The sequence below is a fragment of the Eurypyga helias genome, unplaced genomic scaffold, assembly GCF_000690775.1.
Source record: "Eurypyga helias isolate BGI_N326 unplaced genomic scaffold, ASM69077v1 scaffold3416, whole genome shotgun sequence".
Classification (NCBI taxonomy): domain Eukaryota; kingdom Metazoa; phylum Chordata; class Aves; order Eurypygiformes; family Eurypygidae; genus Eurypyga; species Eurypyga helias.
In genome coordinates this window covers 40,464-61,778 of record NW_010254510.1, presented here as the reverse complement: position 1 = coordinate 61,778, position 21,315 = coordinate 40,464, and the positions used below count along the sequence as shown (strand labels likewise).

At 40.2% G+C, this 21,315-nt stretch overlaps 1 protein-coding gene across 1 annotated transcript; it reads left to right on the top strand.

Moving 5' to 3' along the window:
* Positions 1 to 5,692: 5,692 nt before the first annotated feature.
* LOC104504592 (carbonic anhydrase 13-like) lies at positions 5,693 to 17,417 on the top strand. The gene is made up of 7 exons (XM_010152990.1): positions 5,693 to 5,843; positions 9,271 to 9,389; positions 10,261 to 10,267; positions 12,691 to 12,786; positions 13,904 to 13,966; positions 15,861 to 16,016; positions 17,236 to 17,417. The coding sequence occupies exons 2-7, from the start codon at positions 9,379 to 9,381 to the stop codon at positions 17,347 to 17,349; spliced, it is 447 nt and encodes a 148-aa protein (XP_010151292.1). The 5' UTR covers positions 5,693 to 5,843; positions 9,271 to 9,378; the 3' UTR covers positions 17,350 to 17,417.
* The last annotated feature ends 3,898 nt before the right edge of the window (positions 17,418 to 21,315 follow it).

The window sequence follows — 21,315 nt, the reverse complement described above, 5'->3', positions numbered from 1 at the left end:
CAGCGGCCGAGCCCACGGGAAAGCCGAACGAGAGGAAATGCTGTCGAGGCTTTGCGACGCGAGCCCCCGCAGGTTTTTGTCTCGGCGCGGTGCAGGGCGGGCTGCTGAGAGAGGTGTTCCCTGCCCGCAGCATCGCCTGCCAGAGCCGGGTCGGGGGTGACTCTGAGGTGGGAAATCGGTCTGTCGCGTTCCCCGTCGCGATTTCCTTTGCTCCATCCTAGCTGGATGGTAGCGTGCACGTATCCGCAATTTATTAGACGGTCACACCGACCAGAGCGGCTCTATGGGCAGCGCTGTTCCGACTTCATACTGCTTCTGTTACATGGTGGGAAGCGTTCTAGGCACTGGAGCGGGTCATTTGCATGTGTAACTATGCACCTGAGCGGAGATGCTTTTGGATTTTAGTTGTTCCGTGGTTTCCTTAATCTTGTCAGTCTTTGAAGTCCCAAGATGTGCTCATCAACAGGTTTAAAGACTTTCCTCTGCTTTGCATTTTAAGTCATGCAAACGCTGCTCCTGTGTGCAGACGGGCTCGCAAGTCATGCAAGTGGAAATGAAAGTGCTTTTGTAAATTGGAGACTCCGCTCTGATAAATTAAATGGAATGACTGATGCTCTCTGTTACAATATGCGGAGAAACAGAACACCGTGACAGTAAAAGGAAAAAGCTGTATGTTTGCATACACTAATGCCTACAGGAGTATGCTTCTTTTGTATCATTGCTTCAAGCCCAGAATACTGTTTGTCTAAGTAGCACCTTTCCTTCCTGGTCCTTTTTTTTTCCCCAATCTTTTCTGGATGGATATACTTTTCCTGAAAAACTGGGTGCTGGTGGATCGCAGCGATGTTGCAATGATTAGGTGTGTTATCTGCTGTTGTGCAGTCTATTCTACCCCTCCCCTGAAGACGTAAATGGGCCTTGTTTTTCAAATTTGTTCCTCCATGTGTTTTCCAAGAGTGCTGTGGGCTTCACCTGCACTGTCCAGATAAGAAGCCTACTTTCCCTCCCTTATCCTGTCCCTCCTCCTTTGCTATCCTCAACTTCTAGGAAGGGGAGGGCACCAGAATTTCTATCGGGGTGGTCCTGGACCTTGCTTGAGGCCCCAATTCTCCTATAAAACTCTGCTTACTGGCTGATAACATATTTGGGGTGGAGTTTGACTTTCTCACTCTCCTCCTCTCTTGGAGCCCCAAGCAGCTGGGGTGGATGGTTCTTCATCAGTCCATCCCCTTTCCCTCACCTCTCACAGGAGATCAGAGTAGAGAGACGTGGATATCTGACACTTCACTGCTCTTGCCTAGCAGCAGTTTTATTTCTCACTTTTTTTCTTTTTTATACATTTATTTCATTGCTTTTGCTTGTTTCTTGTTTCCTCTGCTTTGCTTTCTTGCAAAGCAGAGGAAAGTCTAAACCTGTTGATGAGCACATCTTGGGACTTCAAAGACTGACAAGATTAAGGAAACCACGGAACAACAGCAAATGCAGGAAATTGCTCTGATTCTTGAAAAATGTTGTAGCCCTGCAATGCCCTGAATAGTTTCCCTGAGATTAACTTTTGCAACTAAGGGGGCAGCAACAAAGTGAAATTAATTAAATTTGGTGCAGTCATATGTTAAAGTTGACTGCCTGAAGAGTTGGAAAGATGTCTGCATTCACTCAGAGTTCTGCACTTGTTACTTGCAGTGATAAAGGCACTGTTCTTGTAAATTTGGGGGGGGGGGAAACTCATTTGCCCCTTAGCGATAATAACAGTAACACAAATCATTCTGTGAATAAACTGCCAAATATTACACATACGTGTCTGCATATATGGTATATCTATGTATAAGGACATGGTCTGACTGGTATGCACAGAGCTAAATGTTCTTCCCTGCTTTGATGCACAGGTTTCTGAAATGCAAAGAGGCATTATTTTATTTCTATGCAAACCTTGGTCTTTGCTTTCTTGCCACTGTTCTTGCCTCACAGTTTTGATGGTGCTTATGTATGGAGGCATAATACAGAGATCTTGAAAACTGGCCTCAGTTTGGCATCGCGCATGCTTTTCTTAGCTGCTCAAGGTTCTTGTGAAGAGGGAATGTTCTTATGTCTTCACAGAAACAGCCCCCTTAGTTGACAGGGGAATTGCCTTAGTTAAAAGACAAACTGAGAATCAATTACCTTCAGTTTACCATTTGTTTAATAAAATATATGGAAAGTACTTACATGTATTGTGTTATACTGTAAAAATGTATCTTGGTCTAGTTACAACTATAACACTGCGGGGTTTTATAACTAATAAGGGATATGAATTCCTTATATTTTTTTTCTCCCTGACAGTAATTACGAAATTTTGATATCTGCTTTTAAAACAACACTTAATTTTACCCATTGTAAGTTTTCAACACTTTTTATTACTTAATCTTCCTGTAGCCTAATGTGCAATTAAATTTCTTGCAAACTTGACTTCATAAATTTAAACATTTTGTATATGATAAACTGGGCAGTGTATTCTCTTTAGGAATCAATGAAGATGTGATCTTGCAAAGGTCAGACCAGATGAAACTAATAAACTTTATGCATATAATAGCAAACTGTCCAAAAAATAATTCACTTTTACTCTATTTATTCCTCCCTGGAAGTGTCCAAGGCCAGGCTGGATGAGGCTTTGAGCAACCTGGTCTAGTGGAAGGTGTCCCTGCCCATGGCAGGGGGGTTGGAACTAGATGGTCTTTAAGTCCCCTTCCAACCCAAACCAGTCTGTGATTCTATGATTCTGCAAGTACAGAGGCTCATCGTGTTCCATGACGTCTCTGCTAAGCTTGTTTGAAGTTAGTCTAGCCTTTTGATGAAATTCTTCACCTTAAACTCCAGCTGGATAAAAAGGCACTGATGCTAGGTGCTATAGCGTGTTGCATTTCCTGACAAACTCGTAGCTGGCTTCCTTATGAGCTCTAGTTCATGAACGGAATGTGTGCAGTGCTGGGGTCACCATAAGTAACGATAGTCTAATCTGAAAGCAACAGCAATGTGTGTCTCATTTGGTAACTCTGTGTCCAAAATAAAGGCCTGCAATCTTCAGAGCAGATGGTTCAGTTTTTTGTACCAAATCTTGGTCACAATGGCTTTGATTGTTACGACCTACTAGGTAACCTTCTCTAGCAAAAGAACATTTTCCCATCAACAAGAGGGAATTACGTAAATTCAAAAATTGGTGTGTTTACAGAAGTTCTTTCAGTAAAGTAAAGGTGGGATTTCTGGCAGTCTCATGTTACTGACAGATATTTAATCACCAAAGATAAAGATGATTTTGTTCATCCAAGCTAAGGACAAGTGCAAAAGCAGTGTCTTCTTGGGACTGAAGTTTGTTGTTGAATAATTAGCTAATGCCAGAATCGCAACCTTGGATCCTCTTTTTGGCACATTCTTGTTATTTATGAATGCAAATCGTTCATATTATTTACTGAACAATAACTATAATTATTGCTGAGCAATGGGACCAAGTAGTTAAGCACATAAATATATTTTGCCTTTCCTCAGCTTAGGAATATCCTAAACATTAAAATTAAGTAGCAATAAGCTTTTTCTAAGCATCTTAAATCATAGCAGTTAGTTAGCTCTAAATGCTGGAGTGGTGCTTCTTCAATTAATAAAACTGTACATTGTATCTCTAACTACAAGGTACTAGGATCTAAACACAATTAAAATGATACCATATGCTAAACTGTATGTAATCAAAACATTGAATAGCTTTGATAACCATTTATGAAATGAGAAGAATTAAGTTTAAACAGATTAATATTTCAAACCAGTAGGATTTTCATCTTCTGCCTTAGAAGTGGTTTGCTTGAGTTTAGTTAATGAAGTCATTGACAAAAGGAATCTTTTAAAAACTCAAGACTGAAGGCCCTTGCCTTTGTTCTGCCTGGGGTTTAAGTCTTAGGCTGGTCTTTACAAGCTACTCCTTCCCTCTTCCATTTTTTGGTGCTGCGGAGAGGAGAGTCAGGCCCTGCCCAGGTGGCTGTGCATGCGGCTTCCCCACGGCGCTGTGGGACGCTTCCCTCCCTGATTTACTGCTGGGGTGCTGAGGTTATTTTAACATCTGTGAGTTCCTGAGCTATGTTCACTTCTATTGAAGTCGAGGAGAGAAAACTGTCTGACAGCTTTTGATGTTAGGCTATTAATCAGAGTGTAATACATTTTAATCCCTTACTGTCTTTGTGTTTATTTAAGTGCTCAGCCATCTATAAGGACCCAAACAGACAGGCTGATTTTTAGACTGAGATCAATTATCTTCAATATAGGAAGTTATGAAGATTTCCAGTGATGCAGATTTTACGAGATCAGGTTCTGATGCTTCTATTTAAGTTTTTCTTATATCCAGTCTCTCTTAGTTGATTTATTATGCTTCTACCCCATTGTAAGCCTGGAGGAAAAACAAGTGCTGTGCTCTTTACCATACTAAAAGATCATTAGCCCTGCAGACTTCTTCCTTCTCCCTTCTCCTTTCTCCCTTACTTTACCCTCTTTTCCATTCTAAACCTTGTTTGTTATCTTAACCTTATAGAACATGTTCCTCAAGCAACTTATTATTCCTGTTTTTCTTCTATGGCCTCTTTCTGCATTGTTTATTATCTAAATCAGTTCAATTAAATTCAGCCTAATCAATGAAGCTTTTCTTTCACTAGTAAGAATGACATTTGCCATTTTTCTCGTATCATATTGTTGATTTACAGAGCCAATGCTTTTCAGCTGACTTTTGGCTTAGCTTGCATGGAGAGAGGAAGGTTAACTTGACATCACTAGTATTGATTAAAAGCTTCTTTAGTGTTTTAATTTCTAACTAACTCTGGTGAATGGTGGTGCTAGTCTGTGTCTGCAAGATCTACTGTCATTATCAGTGGAGGTAGTAGAAACCTCACGCAGGCACCACTGCTCTGAGTGTTCCTGTTCTTTACTGATTTTGTCAGCACTATACATGTGTGTGTGTAGACTTTATGGTTAGAGGGTGACTCTCTCATGTTGTGACAGCTGGTTTACAGGGTTGATGGGTTGGGAGGAGGTGGTCAGTTGTGCAGTGATGCTTCGGTTACAGGCACTGCCGTCAGGACAGTCCATGCACCACTCAGCCTTTTCATGTTTTCTGACATCTCCCTGTCTCATTCAGCATAGTCAGTAGAAGATGTGTACTCAGGTTTTTTGCAGCCAATGACTAAGGTACAAAAAAAACCCTCAATATGCAGATTTTGGATAGGTAAGACGTAATCCTTAATGAGGATTAATGAGATATGATATTAGGCAAAAATGACATGTCAGAAATTTCTTGAGGCACAGCGCCTGTTGGATACAGGATGCTTGATTTGAGTGAGCATTTGTTGGATATGTCTTGTGTATAGTTGATTCTTAACTGTGAATAATTAAATATCTACCCAGTGCACCTGGCCTTGTTAAAAGGCCAGATAGAGTTAGATACACCATGTAAGGTAAATAAAAGGGTCTCGAGAGTGGCTGTTGCAATGTGGTGCAGCAAAAGCAGCTGAATATTTTGATCTGATGCTCCATTTTTGAATTTAAAAGATGCAAACAAGAACAATTCAAACAGAGTTTACTTTCATATGAAGCAGGGTGCTGCCATCAATTTAGACTTCTCTTCCAATGCATTTCAGGGCCTGCCCACTGGAAAGAGGTTTTTCCTGTCGCTAATGGAGACCGTCAGTCACCCATTGACATAAAAACTGAGGAAACCAAGTATGATCCCTCTCTCCGGCCTCTAAATCCGAATTACGATCCAGCTTCTGCTAAAATCATCCTTAACAACGGACACTCCACCAGTGTTGAGTTTGATGACACCGAAAACAAATCAGGTTTGTTCCTTTTCTGTTGCACTGCGTCTTCTTCCACCGTTTCCTGACTAGAGTACATACAGCCTGGACACGTCTCATTGCCATGTGTGAACTCCTCATAAACAGTAAGGCTTTGCTCCCCCGGAGGAGAGATTCCTTTTTTCCCCAGCTTTCAGCATGATACAATGTGGGAACATACCTGGACATGAGTTAGAGGTTGCATTTCTCAGAAAGCGCTAGGATTCCCTTTCCATGGGGATGACTTGATCCACCCCAACCAGCTAGATAGTGCCAGCCCCCCTGTTTGAAGAGTGTTGTGTACAGTTTTTTAAATGCTGCTCTCTCTCACTGCAGATGAATCCTTTGTGTCTCATTACAGGTTCATTCCAACCGAATCTCTCAAGTCTCTTATCTGACTTTAGCTGCAGGTTTGGTTATATATTTTTTCCCTTTTTACAATCCATACCTGGATTTCTTGTGTCAGGAAGGAGCCAATATAGAACAGATAAAATCTATCCCAAGTGGTCCCTTTTCTTCTCCGAAAAGTGTTATCGTGCCAGTCTTTTCTAGGGTTATGTAGCTTCCCTTTTTGCAAGTAATAATTCTTATTTAGAAGTTCTCTGGTTTAGTAAAGTCTTCGTAATGGTCATGCCTTCATCTTTAAAGCCTTCTCTTGGATGGTAGGTAAGCTAGCACACCTTGCCTTGAAACTGTGGGAGTGTAGTTTCTGTGAGCAATAAAATCTTTCTGTGGTTGCATAAGGCCTAGCTGAGGATCCCAGCCCATACTGTGCATTCACGAGGGTCAAAGCCAGAGCGGGACTAATTTGTGATCACCCTGTCCATTAGTCCTGAGGAAGTAATGGTTTATAGTGGCAACAGGGAGAGGCCTAGATAGAAACAACATCATACTTGCTTTCCTGGACAGTCTTAGTTTAATTCTCAAATTTCCTGTCGATACAAGCAACATTGGCTGTTGCCTGAAAGCCTTCAGCTGACCATCAGTGATCTGGTCTGACCTCACGTGTGTCAGATGCCACAAGACTTCCCAGAATTAATCTCTGCTTCAAGCCTAGTAGGCATGGGTGAACTAAAGCACATCTCTTACAAAAACATACAATCCTGATTTCAAAATTTCCAGCGATGATGAACCTACCACAGCCTTTGGTAAGTTGTTCTAATTCTTAATTACCCTCACAACTAAAAAAATGGAAATCACACTTTATTTCTGGTGTAAGATAGATCAACTTAGCCTTTAAACTCCTCTTTAAAAAAAAAAAAAATGTAATAAGTATGAATATGAACACACCAAGAGCCTCTTCCACCTTTTAACTCCATCCAAGAAGTGACAGGGCCTAAGCATAGTATTTCCATAGGCTTACAGTGGTACCAAAGTAGTAGTAATGTGATCTTCTTCATACTGCTTTCTTCAGGCCATATCTCCAAGGACACAGTTCATGCCATGGCAAAGCACTGACAGATGTTGATCTGATAATTAACTGATGTAATCCCCAGACTCCTTCAGGAGACACCATGTATGGACTTTCTATGTATAGACTTCCTATGTATGGACTAGATTCTTCAGTCCACATATGTGGCTTTACATTTTGGCCATTATCATGCCTTACTTATCAAAGAATGCAAGTCCTTCTGTACCCATAAACTGAGTTATTCACTATTTTCCCTCATATTTTTCACTTGCAAACTTTATCAGTATTTTTTTTTGTTTTCTTTCAGGTCATTGATCAAAAAATACTGAATTTTCTAGGGCCAAAACTTGGCCTCTGGGGCATCCCTGTGAAGTAAGCACTCCTGCCATATGGTGGTTTTATGGGGGAAAAAAATCAAATTAATTGGGACTAAATACACTGCCAAGATTTAGTGCATTATTAACTGACTTCCATATGAACAATTTCTTCACTTTGGACAACACTGAAACTGGGCTGTCAAGTCTGTAACTGTTTGTGTAATTCTGCTTATCCTCTTGGGTACCGTTCTCTGAAATTGGTCTACTGGTGTTTCAAAGACGTCTTCTTCCTGCTCTTTTCAAACTTTGAGGTGCTGATACTCAACTTAAATAGCTTCTGACTGACCTCTTCCTTAATGGAAGGGTTTTACCATCACTGCATGATGTGGCACAAATACGTCATCCGGCCATTTTCCACCTTTTTTGGCAGAAGTATTTCACTGAATGCTGATGCAGGTCTACAAAATTGTAGACAGTTAGAGCACCGTTCTTTATACATTTGTAGGATCATTTGCCTCCAGGTTTTCAGTCCTTGGAAGAAGGAATTTGTTTTAGGAGTGCCACTTCCCCATTCCTTTTGTTCACTAGGTTTATAGGCTTTGTAAAAGCGTAGTTTTGAGTTGAAGTTTTAAGGAGGTCAAATATTTTTCCCCAAAGATGAATAGTTCCACTTCCTTTTCATTAGCTAGGCTACTTGTGTTAGCAGATAGGCAACTAAAGAAACTCATCTTTTATCTTTATTTGGTGATATTTGTTCCTAACAAATTTAGGTTTTGGACTAAACCTACGAGAGAGAGAAAAAAATTACTATTGTCCTCCCCAGTGCTCTTAATTTAAAAACCGTCAAGCTGAAGTTCCTATACTTTCCACTTAAAATCTCTTTTATGAGCTAGTAAACCAGCCCAGACTAATTCTAAAACCCTGAGAGGAGGTGGAGCCAGGAGAGTGATTTGTTTTGCAGTGGATTAGGAATCGTTCTGAATGTGATTCACACTCAAGTCTCTGTGCAGAGATGGTTTGGTTCCAACTCTGATTAGCAAAATATGAGCACTTTCAAAAGCAAAACAATGAAAAGCCCTCCCATATGCATGTTAAGTTGAAATAAATGGCTAACTGTCAGTAACAATGCATATGTAGTGTTGGCTCCATTTTATTTATGATAAGATTTGCTCCTTTTTCTCAGACTTCAATCTGATGTAGCTGGATCTAGTTGCAAATGAATGAAGGAGCCTTGAAATTTTGGTTAAATTCCACCTACTTTCCTCCAAATTTCAAAGAGGAGGAGAAATTCTGTTCATGTAATATTTTTCTGATCCTCCCCTTTATTCATAAAACCTGTATTTTAAGATTAATTTCTCATTTATTCTTTTAAAAACATTCAAGAGAGGAAACTACTTGCAAAATAGAAATATTTTTTCATCTTCTGAAAAATGTCCAGTCCATAGCAAGACAAACCTCGTGGTAACAAATACGCTTTAGTGGGCCATAACCCACTACCCTACATATAAATGCAATTTTGAAAGTCATATCCTGGGCAAGTGAGGGTTTCTGTAGTACTTCACAGAAATGGGAAGCTATCTGGGACAGCTCTTAAGCCGGAGTAAGGGAGTATCCGAGGACTGAAGTCTGACACGAGGTTAGAGGATGTGGGTAGCAGCTCCCGTTCCTGCAGTGAAGCCTTTTCCTCTGCTTGGGTTTCCAGTGCTGACCGGGGGGCCGCTCAGCGGGACCTACAGACTGCGCCAGATTCACTTCCATTGGGGCTCCAACGACGAAGCCGGCTCCGAGCACGCAGTGGATGGGATGAAGTATGCGGCAGAGGTAAGGCTTTACATGGAGTCATCTGTACCTCTACGCTTGTGACTAGTTGTCCGTTGTAAGAATATGTTGCCCCTCCTCTTCCTGCTTTTTGTTCTATTTTACCGAAAACAAGCGGTCTTCTTGAAGTGTTGCATGTTTGGTCCTTTCTCAAAAGAGAACGTATTTGAAAGCTTTGGAGAGGATTAAAAAAGGAGTACAGAAGACAACTTGATAAGAGCAAGATTTAATGTTCAAGAGTTATTTTAAACTTTGTCTTTCACTGTCTCTTTCCTGGAGAATATTTTCAAAGTCAGCTTCAGTTACAAACCACAGAATTAGTTGATCTGGGGCCTGTGCAGTGTAAAATTCATGCAGGACTTAGGAGTGTTGTATTTTGTCATGCAACATGATGGTTATGACTTTCTTTGAGAACTGCACGTTAATGCCTGTGGGGGGTCTACATTTCAGTGGAGGCAGTGTGCCACAGGGAGAAATGCACCATCTGGTCTGGCATGGGGAGTTCACTTCGGCTCTGCCTCCTTCGGTGTGTTTGAGTAGTCTACAGTAAAAAGTATTCAGTATCCAATTCCTCTTTGCAAATGGAAGTAACATGGAGTATTTTTGATGAGACTGAGATCTTTAACAACACATAATTCAGGCAGTGGAAGAGTTTTCTGGGGTTAAAAAGACACAAAAAGTGTAAAAATAAGTGGTAATGGACAAAGAAAAGTAGCAATACTAAAGAAGAAAAGGAATTAAATGTGTGCACAGTGGTGTGATCAGATTTTACTGGAAATGCTGTAAGAGATAGGGGTCAGAAAATAAATCAGTTTTCTAACACTAATGGGGGAAAGTGACATTTGCAGTGTTTAAAGGCTTATGTTTTCCACAGGAACCAGGTGAGATGGAATATAAAGAATTAATAGAGGTGCTTTAAAACCATTAAGTACCAACCCCAAATTTCTAGCTGAGAGAATATATGTATGTTTCCCATCTAAGAAACCAAATGGAAGGAGAAAATATCTCTGAATTTCTAGCCAGTCTAAAAACCTTACCTGTTGGTTGGGTAAGCCTTCACAAGAAGCTCTCTAGATGTCACTTTGGCTTTGGGATAAGAAACTCAGAATTAAGATCAAAGCTTCTGAGCACTGTTCACACAAAAGAAGGTACCTCAGAAGGAGAAATGAAGATGGTTTCAGTGCTCACCTTCATAAGGAAGATGTGTAAGATGTCAAGAAAAAGCATCAACCGAGTCGAAGAAAGAATTAGTGTAGAGGAAAGAAGACTGCAAGGTTCAGCCCCCTAAGCCCACCGGGAAGCAGAAGGGATCCATGGCTCCATTCTTTGTGACAACGTATGGTCTGATCAAAGTCTCTTCACAAGCTGCAGTGGCAGAGCGGTGGTAAGACGGGATATATTCCTTAAAGAGAAGTCACAAGCCACTGAGAATGGGGCTGTATCCAAAAGTCTTTCACAGCTTTGTTTGTGAGTTCTGGGGGGGTTGGTTTTTTGTGGGGTGTTTTTGGGTTTTTTTTTTTTTTGGGCAAATCTATGACAGTGTGGGAGGGGGGTTTATTTAGTTGCAGTGATTTTCCTTTTTGTTCTTTGTTGGGGTTTTTTTTCATCTTTAAAAAAAAATTCCACAATAAAAGTCAATTCTGACTGAGAGTATCTGTTTCCTTTTTGTATATGTAAAAATGTAATTGTTTAAGAGTCGTTCGATGTAGCTTCTGTGAACAGATAGTAGTGAGAGGTGCAGGCACTATGAGCCCCAGGATACTAATGCACCTCAGAATGGTTTAGTGGACTATGTACCCTTCCCAGTTTAATGTATAATATTCATAGCAACTTTCCTTCAAGGATCTCTGAAGCTGTGAGCCAGCATGTGTTTCATCGTGAGCATGTATGTATTATTGCTGATTTCAGTGGGATTCCGTACTTGTTAGGAGTAGTTTTTCAGCACTTCAGAGCCCAAGTGCTTAACAAACATTAATTATACCCTATAACACCAAGTCAGAGTTCCATTCTACTGATATGGGAAGTTGAAATTCATAGAAGTTAGGCAAGGATTGAGGTTTAAATTAAAAACTTTCACACTCCTAGATTCCTATTTCAACCACTGAGATATGTTGCTTCCCATAGAAAACATTTAAAGCAAGTTCCAGCTTCCCTAATTTGCTCTTACTTTAGAGGTCTTGAAGTGCTGTATCCCAAAAGGAAGCAGGGTTTTTTTAAGGGATTCCTCTCAGTTGAAGTCATTCAGTGGAGTTGCTTTTCAGCACTCCTGAAGTTCAAAGTCTGAAAAGATGCTCACCAATTTTAGTAAAGCCAATCCCATGCCCTGCTTCTGAACTTCTCTTTCCTCATCTAAAATCTATGAGTAATAAGATTTACTAATCCACTGAGATTTTGTGATAGTAATTAATGTTTGTGAAGTACTTAGCCTTAAGCACTGTGTGAGTGTTTGTGCTCTCTCTAGCCTGGCAGTCAGACCATTGCTCAAAGCAGGGACGTCCTGGCACTTCCCGGGAACCAGGAGCTCCCTCCATGGAGGGTGGCCAGGATCTGGGAAACCTGGCTTAGTAGGAGGGACTGAGGTGGTATGGGGATAGACATCATGGGTTTTTTGTTCCCCATCTGGCAAGGTGGTGTCTTTAAGCTGCTTGAGGAACTACCACAGGACAGTTCCAGAATAGTGCATGTTGGAAATGCAAATGCTCAAGCCTGAGATAATCAAGCCTTTTGTAAGTGCCTAACTACTGGTAGTCATAGAAAATGACATTTGGAATGTATCAAAAATGAAATTTTGATATTCACCTTAAACTAAACAAAGGAAAAGGGGTCAGTGCAAGTTTAATGCGCCTTCCTCTGCCTGTTTTCTAGCTATTTGTGTGGCTGATTAATGTTACTGAAAGCTTGATTAAGGAAAAAGAGGAGCAACTAATAACATTATCATGATTTTCAATCATGTTTTAAAATCAGCTGTACTAAAAGTGAATTTAAAAGACTTAGTTATATAACCATTGGATATCTTGTCTCAGCTTCTCTGTTCAAAATCTGGGGACCCAACAGCAATTTGCAAGGCACTGTAGTGGGCCGATTGCTGCTAAATTTTGAATAATCCCAGTCGCTGGAAATGCTTTTTGCCATTTGTGTGAATTCCATATTCATACATTTAAAAAAATAATTGCACTCAGAAAACTGAATGGCTCTGAATGCAAAGCAACAAAGTAGAGTATCAAAACCAGTAAAGTTGTAGTATTAATTTGTGACTATTTGAGTTCAGCGGGAGTTGATGCTGTCTGTGTCTCTTGCTTTTCAGCTTCATGTGGTCCACTGGAACTCAGAAAAGTATTCCAGTTTTGTTGAGGCAGCTCGTCAGTCAGATGGATTAGCAGTCATGGCTGTATTTCTGAAGGTAAAAAAATAATGCCTCAGTTCTCCTAACAAATCTGCATTATGAGCCCAAAGGGGTAATGGTAACACGTGTTATAATTATTGCTGAAGAGATACTCGTTTATATGGGCATTCAATTATACTGTCTCCTCCATACTCCTTACTTTCCCTGGAAGATTAAAAATGTCACATTAATGGATTTTTCAAGACAGTGAGGCTCTTCAGGTTGCTTGGTCTGCATTCCTGTATGACATAAGATAGGGAGCTTAATTCAGCTGTCCCTGTATGCATCCCAATAACTTGTACCTGACTAACAGGTTTCTTTAGGAGGTTGATCTGTTTTGGTTCAAATGCTTCTTTAACAGTTCGTTTCTGAGCTTGTAGTTTCTTCTGGAAAATAGTAATTAAAAAAAAAAACCCCAAAACAACAAACAAAAACCAGAAACTGGAAATTCTTCTTATGTACCTCTTTGCCTTCTGTACCCATTCTAAGCTGAAAATCAACTCTTGCAACAGCTTCACTGACTTTGGCATGAAGAATGCATAAAATCTATGACAAAGGATAAGGCTTTGGTCAAAGGTTTCTGCCTGGCTGCCACAGCTTCCTGAGCACAGCTAGTGCTGGCGCTGGCGCAGTCAAGGAGCCACTACATGCAGCAGAGAACTGCTTTTGTAATTCTATCTTTCCTGTTTACATTATAATGATTCAAGGAATGTTTCACTGGATTTCTTAGCACACAAATTCTGCTTGGGATACATAAGAGTGATTTGTTTACTGTTTTAAGTAATTTAAATTTCAGATGTAATCCTGCAACTCCTAATACCTTGCATATAAAACATGAAAAATAAATTACATTTATTTCCCTAAAGTGTAAAGTTTGTGGGCCTTTTATAGCTGAGATAATTACTGTGAGTAGCCAGAATAAAAAACGTCAGTGAGGGATTTGATCTTCTTTATGACCAGTATTATTTCTAAGGATCAGATAGTCACAGGCCTGTATTCACGAAATCCATCATATCTCACAGTCACTTAAGTAAAGTTACATAAATCAGTTTCGTTGTGCATTTGCTTTTTGATCATGTATTTTTGCTACTTTTCTCTGGAGCTCAAGCATTTCTTTTTTCTCTGTTGTTAACAGATTGGTGAATGCAATCCTCAGCTGAAGAAGATCACTGACCGCTTGGACACCATCAGAATCAAGGTGAACAAATACTTCTAAAAGAATCCTAATGGTTGCTTTTGCTGGTTTTTTTTTTTTTTTAATAACCTGGCTTCTACTTGCTTCACCTACATGTTCCCTAGTCCCTGGTTTCATAGCTATATTTAAGTTTGATTTGGGACAGTTTAGGAGCATTCTTGTTAGGTAAAGCTGAAAAGTAAGCAGATAAAAAATAATTTTTATACAATAAGAGATCAGAGGAAAAGGTTAATTCACACAATCACAGAGTGGTAGGGGTTGGAAGAGACCTCTGGAGATCATCTAGTCCAACCCCCCTGCCAGAGCAGGATCACCTGGAGTAGATCACACAGGAACAAGTCCAGGCTTTTGAAAGTCTCCAGGGAAGGAGACTCCACCACCTCTCTGGGGAGCCTGTTCCAGTGCTCTGGTACCCTCACAGTGAAGAAGTTCTTCCTCAAGTACAGGTGGAACTTTCTGTGCTGCAGTTTGTGCCCATTGCCCCTTGTCCTGTCACTGGGTAACACTGAAAAGAGTCTGGCCCCATCCTCTTGACACCTGCCCTTTAGATATTGATAAGCATTGATGAGATCCCCTCTCAGTCTTCTCCAAGCTGAACAGCCCCAGCTCTCTCAGCCTTTCCTCATATGGGAGGTGTTCCAGTCCTCTAGTAATCTTCACAGCCCTCCACTGGACTCTGTATAGTAGTTCCCCGTCTTTTTTGAACTGGGGAGCCCAGAACTGGACACAGTACTCCAGATGCAGCCTCACCAGGGCACAGTAGAGAGGGAGGATGACCTCCCCTGACCTACTGGACACACTCTTCTTAACGCACCCCCGGGGATTCCATTGGCCTTCCTGGCCACGAGTGCCCATTGCTGGCTCATGGTTAACTTGCTGTCCACCAGCACTGCCAGGTCCCACGCTGCAGAGCTGCTTTCCAGCAGGTCAACCCCCAGCTTCTATTGGTGCCTGGGGTGATTCCTCCACAGGTGCAGGATGCTGCACTTGCCCTGTTGAACTTCATTGGGTTCCTCCCTGCCCAGCTCTCCAGCCTGTCCAGGTCTCGCTGAGTGGTAGCACAAAATTCCTCACAGAACCTAGTCTCTGAAAAATCTGTTGCTGTGAGAACAGTAACAGGAGAAGAACATACTTGGTGGAGAGTTGTGCAAGAGATGAAGGAAAGGTTTCCTCCCCCTTTTTTTTTTGCTGAGGTAAAGGGTGAGAAATAAGCTACTGTTTTTGTGAGAGAAATTTGCCAGTCTCGGAGCATCATGTTTCATACCAGCATCTCTGGCCCAGTAGCCGGAACAGGGAGAAGTACTAGCCCTTGGGCCTTGAAGGAGGAGTGAGTGGGGAGGGAAGCAGGTGACAGTAATCCATGGAGTTACTCTGCCAGCCCTATAGACACCACGTTGAAAGTCTAACATCTCACCCTTCTCTCCAACCTCCATCCCCATGTCATTTGTAACTATGACGAGCCTATGCTAACGTGGCACCTTTGGTGCTGTCCTGCTGGCATCAAGGACAGCAGAGGTAAGACCACATGAGAAGGGCATTGGCTCACCTCTGTGACCCGCCAGGATGCTGCCAGCCCACACCATAGTGGAACAAGCTCTACCTCCTTTGGCATGACTTATCTTGGTCTTTTGTTTTAAATAATGCTGCCCTGGGTTTTTTTGTTGTGGGATTTTTTGGGTTGTGGTTTCGGTTTGTGGGTTGTTTTTTTTTTTTTTGTTCATTTGTTTGTTTGTTTGGCTTTTTTTTGTGATAGTAGGGTTTTGTTTGTTTGGTTGGTTGTTTTTTTTGTTTGGTTGTTTTTTTGTGTCTGTGGTGTTGTTTTAACTTTGTGTAAGAAATAAATTTCGAAATATATTTAATCTTGAATCACAATGAGCTAATTTTTTTTTCTTTCCAGGGTAAAAGAGCATTGTTCACAAACTTTGATCCTAGCTGTCTGCTTCCCAAGTCCTTGGACTACTGGACTTACTTTGGCTCTCTCACTGTTCCACCTCTTCTTGAGAGTGTCATCTGGATTGTCCTGAGAGAGCCCATCAGTGTTTGTTCTGAACAGGTATTTTTTGATTTTTTTTTTCACTCCTGTTGATATGTTGCTTTTGTAAGACTTGAAATTGTAAATTCCATCCAAAAATATATTTTTTTGCAGACCTTGGCATTGCTACCATATAAAATTTTCAAAGAACAACAAGTGTCTCTCAAATGTGTTTATTATCCATTTTTAAAGGAGAACCTGCGTACCCCAGAAATAACCCACAAGGAACTTAATGGAAAAAGGGGTTCTGGCAACACTTAAAAATCATGGAATTCCATTCAACTATAGTACTTGCATATCTTGCTCAAACCTCTTCTATGCCCTTTTTATTTGGCAGATCAACAGTAAATTTCTTCTTGCATTCCAGATGCCTAAAACATGGTGAATTTACTAGAATAATGAAAAGCAAATACAATTTTAATAAGTTGTTTTTCATGCTAGGCTATCTTAGGAAAGTGTGATACCACATAGAAGACCCTAGTTCCATTTCTTGTTAAATTGATTGGTGCTGTATATTACTGCTACAACAGTGACACCCAGTGGGCTGATCATCTTAGGTATAAAGAAAAAAAAAATAAATATTGAAGTTTTTAGAAACTCACAAGGGTCGTGAATTACAAATGTTAGATTTAGAATACGGTGAAGTATTATAATGTTGGCTTTTTTTGCTCTTAATGCAATTAAGATGCAATGTGCCATACAACTAAATGCTCTATTACAATCAATTATATATTGTGCATTTGGTAGTCTAGAGAGGAAGGTGGTATATTGAAATAGTAAATACTGGGAATATTAGAAATTAGACAAGATACTAAACTTAATGTCAGAAATCAGACTTGGATTTCCCCAGGTTTAGACATGAAGCTCTGATCTGGGTTTCTGCTGAGATCAGTTTAGGCAGAGAAGCTTATGCTGAGGTATGAGTAACTGCTTGTGCTGTCTCCACAAAGGAAAAATGTGGAATCTCTCCTGGTTTGTGTACATTTAATATATCAAAGTGCTAACTACAGAAGTTTTCTATTGCACGAAGCCTACTATTCCAGGTTAATTGTGAATATACTCTTCGAACAAGAAGATGTACACAGGGGCACAGAAATCTAATTTTTGGCCATAGAAAAATACACTTCCATTCTTCCTGGTGGAGAAAAGGTGACAAATGTCTTTAATATTTACTACCTGCTTTTTCATTAGTATGAGCGTGAGGGTTTTCTGCGGAACCTTATGTCTCTTTCGATTGCAGCTAGCCAAATTCCGCAGCCTCCTGAGCACTGCTGAGGATGAGGTCGCCTGCTGCCTGCTGAGAAACTACCGGCCTCCCCAGCCTTTAAAAGGACGAGAAGTCAGAAGGAATTAAAGGAGTAAAGCCAGTGTAGTCTCCCCCTGAAACCAAAGGCTGAATTAATTTTAATGCTTAATATACTTCATGGGTTGTTTTGGGGTTTTTTTTAGTGTTGTTATAAAAAATAGGTGGTGTTTTGTTATTGGTTACCATGCAGTCATTTCTTAAATAGAAGTATGTCCTGAGCTGTTGCAGGTTCATCAACGTTAACAGTGTTTGAGTGCGTTGGTTTGGGAGCATTGAGGCGTTAGTGTTGCCTGCACAGAGGGCAGTACTAATCATAAGGGTCAAATGTGGTGAAGGAGTTGTCCAGAATTTGCCACTGAACAGGATTATTGATATTAGTGGCATTAAAGGATGCTCTGGGATTATTCTTCTGGTCTATAACATAACATTTAGCTTCCATATAAGACTTCACACTGTAAATCTCAAGAAAAACTTACTTCAAGGCTGATAAAATTTCACTGCTGTCTTCTGCAATACCATGCTTACCTTCTTACAAAAAGCAGTAATAACTAACAGCCCTTAAGTACAACAGATATTTATATGATCCTATTGTTCTGACTGCTCCATAGCAGCAATGATGTACTGATTGATTTTTTTGAAAAAAAGCAAACAGTAAGGATTTTGTATATGGAAGGGTCATGTCAGGTGGATTAGGTATTCCTGAATTCCACCATATATACTGATGAGATGGTCCTGAAACCTGAAAACTGCAAGGTGAAAGGGCAGAGAGGGAACTGTTCATTCATGCCTAAACTCAGCCTGTTGCATTTGATGAACAATAAGGGACTCTAACACTATATCCATCTACCATCAGACTCCTACCACTTAAATCAGGAAGCAGGGGTAGCTGTTGCTCCAGACTGTTCCGTACTAGAGATGTGGCAGGCTGCAGCTTGAGATACATGCTGCATACCTCACATCTTGCAGTAGAAACAGCACTGCTCTGGTATGTAATGCCTCCTAGGTACTGGCTGATGTTCTGCTGTCATAGCTGAACACGAGAGCTTGCACTTACATTCCAAGACCAAAGATAGCAGTTAGAGCAGGCCAAAGCAATCAGAATCAAGTCAATACCTAATAAAAGATCAGCCCTCCATAGCAATGTGTTTAAATGTCTGTCTTTGTGAATTGACTTGAGCCTGTGTTTCTCTCAGGAGCTTTTTTTATCTGAATATAATTGTTTGGTTTATGCCAAATTTATTTTTATTATTTTTAATGAACTTACCATATGATGCAGCTTGGTGTAGGATTAGATTTACCCTCAGACTGTGAGAATTACATAGTGAAAACCAGTGACACCTGGAAGAGACAGCTAGAGGTTTAATGGGCAGGGACTACTACTAATCTCTGTAGTAATTCCTTCCTAACTCATCTTCCATGACTGCTCTCTAGGAATTTCCTTTTTCATAGGTTTTATAGACTGTGCCTCTTGCCTCAACAGATCTTTTGATTTTAAATGAACAAATATGGGAAATAACAAACAGGATTGATTTTATATACCTTCTTATAACTGAATAAATTAGACATAGACACATAGATATTTTAGCTTAGTTTAAAATAGGAGGATTAGTTTGTCTTCTCCTTCCCAGAATATAGCTACTATTGCTGCAAGACCTCTCAATGGCTTTTGAATGTTTTCTGAAGGAAAGAACACAAATAGACCAGGGGAGAAATAAAAAATCATTTGGCAGTGGCAGCAGGTACAAGTTTTAGCCAAATAAGAAAAACCTGCTGGCACTTTCTGTTTTCTGGCTTAGGGAAAAGAAATGAGGCGGGTTCTTTCTGAATGAGGACATCTGGAAAGTGTGCATGGAGAGAGAGGGAGTGTGTTGTGTGTTTTCACACCCTTTTTTAGACTTGGTGTTGGATCTGATATGTTTCCCTGTCATGTGAGTAGCTGCAGAACATGAAAAAAAGGTTTACAAATTGCATGAAGGTTATAAGGTTTGTTTGCCTGAAAAGAGAAAGTAATAAAGCTACTGCTTCATATCAGAGACAAAAGTTTTACATATTTTTTACATATTGAAAACAGTGGAGTTGATTCAATGTTTTGATATTTATAAGTATTTTATCAAAATAAAAAATTGATTTTATGAATGTGTCTTGTATTTTCTATTGAGAAATTAATGTTTTACAGTGAAGGCTGCAGTTTTATAACTAGCTCCTGCAGCTCTAGTTTTGTAAAAATAGTCACCCCTCATTTGAAGTCTATCTTTGGGCAGTGAAATATTAGGTATCTTTTTTATGTTCTGGGTAAAATGTCTTTGGCAGTGGTAAGACATGCAACCAATTGTACTTAAAGTTTCTCATAGCGCTTTTTTGAACTATGGACTATTTATATAGTTATGCAAATAAGTTTTAGAAGAAGACATCATTCTCCTGATGCGGAGATGCTGTGTTCACGATAGATTGACTTAGTATGGTACTGCATCTGGGCTGCAAGCTAGTGGTGGCATTTGAAAAAGACTAGAAAGGCTCAGTAGTCTGAAACCCTTTGGGAACAGCTTCCCAGATAATCTCTCTTCTACAACTGTAAGGCGAGAGCTTGGACCCAGTCTCGGCACTGAGCTCTTGGTTGCATCCTCAGTCCCTCTATGCCCATGCTGCACTGAATCTCAACCAGACTACATGATGTGCTCCCAGGGAATTACATCTCAAACGTGGGCTCTGTGCTGTACTAATATGACAAGCCAAAAAGTCTGAAGTATGTCCTCACCCTTCCTGCCTGCAGGTCTCCTTGATCAACTGTTTAACCTCTGACACACTTGGAGCCTTTATATTAAGAAGAATTAAATGCTCAGTGACCAAAAAACATATAGGGTATTTGCTAAAAATAGTAGCTGTCAAGAATTGTATATGGCTGGATAGTTGGTCACCCATAAACTTACTCTCAGAATTAAATAAACTGCAGTAGAGCCTTGGGGTCAGCTCTGCTGTTTTCAGCACAGGAGGGAAAGCAGTATGCCCCGGTGTGTTTATAGCCTTTGCCAGTCATGCTTATAATGTCTTTCATGCCATGGAGTTTATCATCAGTCTGGGAATTTTCTTTATGTCAAAGGGAAAAACCTGGGAAGTAGCTGTCTTTCCTTCTGGAGTACAGTGGGCAGAAGCTCAGCAATAAATCTGTTTGCTGCCATACACCCACTTGTTACATACCTTTGCTTTCTCTGTCCCTGCAGAGATTTGTCTCTCTGTTGCTTCAGCAAACAGGACTTTGCTGGCTTTCCAGACACGAACAGGGACCTGAAAGAATTAAAGGAATCAATTCCAGGAAAAAAAAAAATCCAAGTCTTCCAAATACTCAGTTTTAAAATAACTTTACTGACAAAGTAGAATATGGCATATAAATAAAGTAACATAATAGAAATATTTAATATATTTTTAATGAACTTAATGGAGAGGAAATTCAGGATTTGGGTTCTTATGGCTTTACATAGGTGAAGATTAGATTACTAGAGATGATAGATCTTAACTAGCCTTCTGATGTTAAAAGTTACAAATAATTGAGGGACTTGAAACACCTGCAAGTTGCAGCCTCAGCATGAATGTATGAAGGCCAGAGGAATGCTGCTCTAGTGATGTTTTTTCTTTTATTATCTATCAACTAGTACAAGAAGCATTATGACAATCTCCTTTATCACTCTGCTGCTAGATAGTCTACATCTAACTTCTGGCCTAACTGTTATAATTTGTTGGTTTTCCCCACAGACTCATCTTCCTTTGTGGTTTTAGCTGTTGAGTAAAGAGTTTGTTTCATTTTTTAATTTTGATTACCAGTGCTTGCCTATGGTCATTTCTCTTTGATGCTTCTTCCCAGGTGTCTCTTTAGGACTTAGGATAAAAACCCTAACTTATAAAGCATCCTGCAAAAATCCAGTAGAGCTATATTTCCACCAAGGTTCTGCACATACAGATAATCTTCTTGTTTTCCATATTAATTCTTGTTATTGTTTGTTTGCACGGATCTGGCCTAAT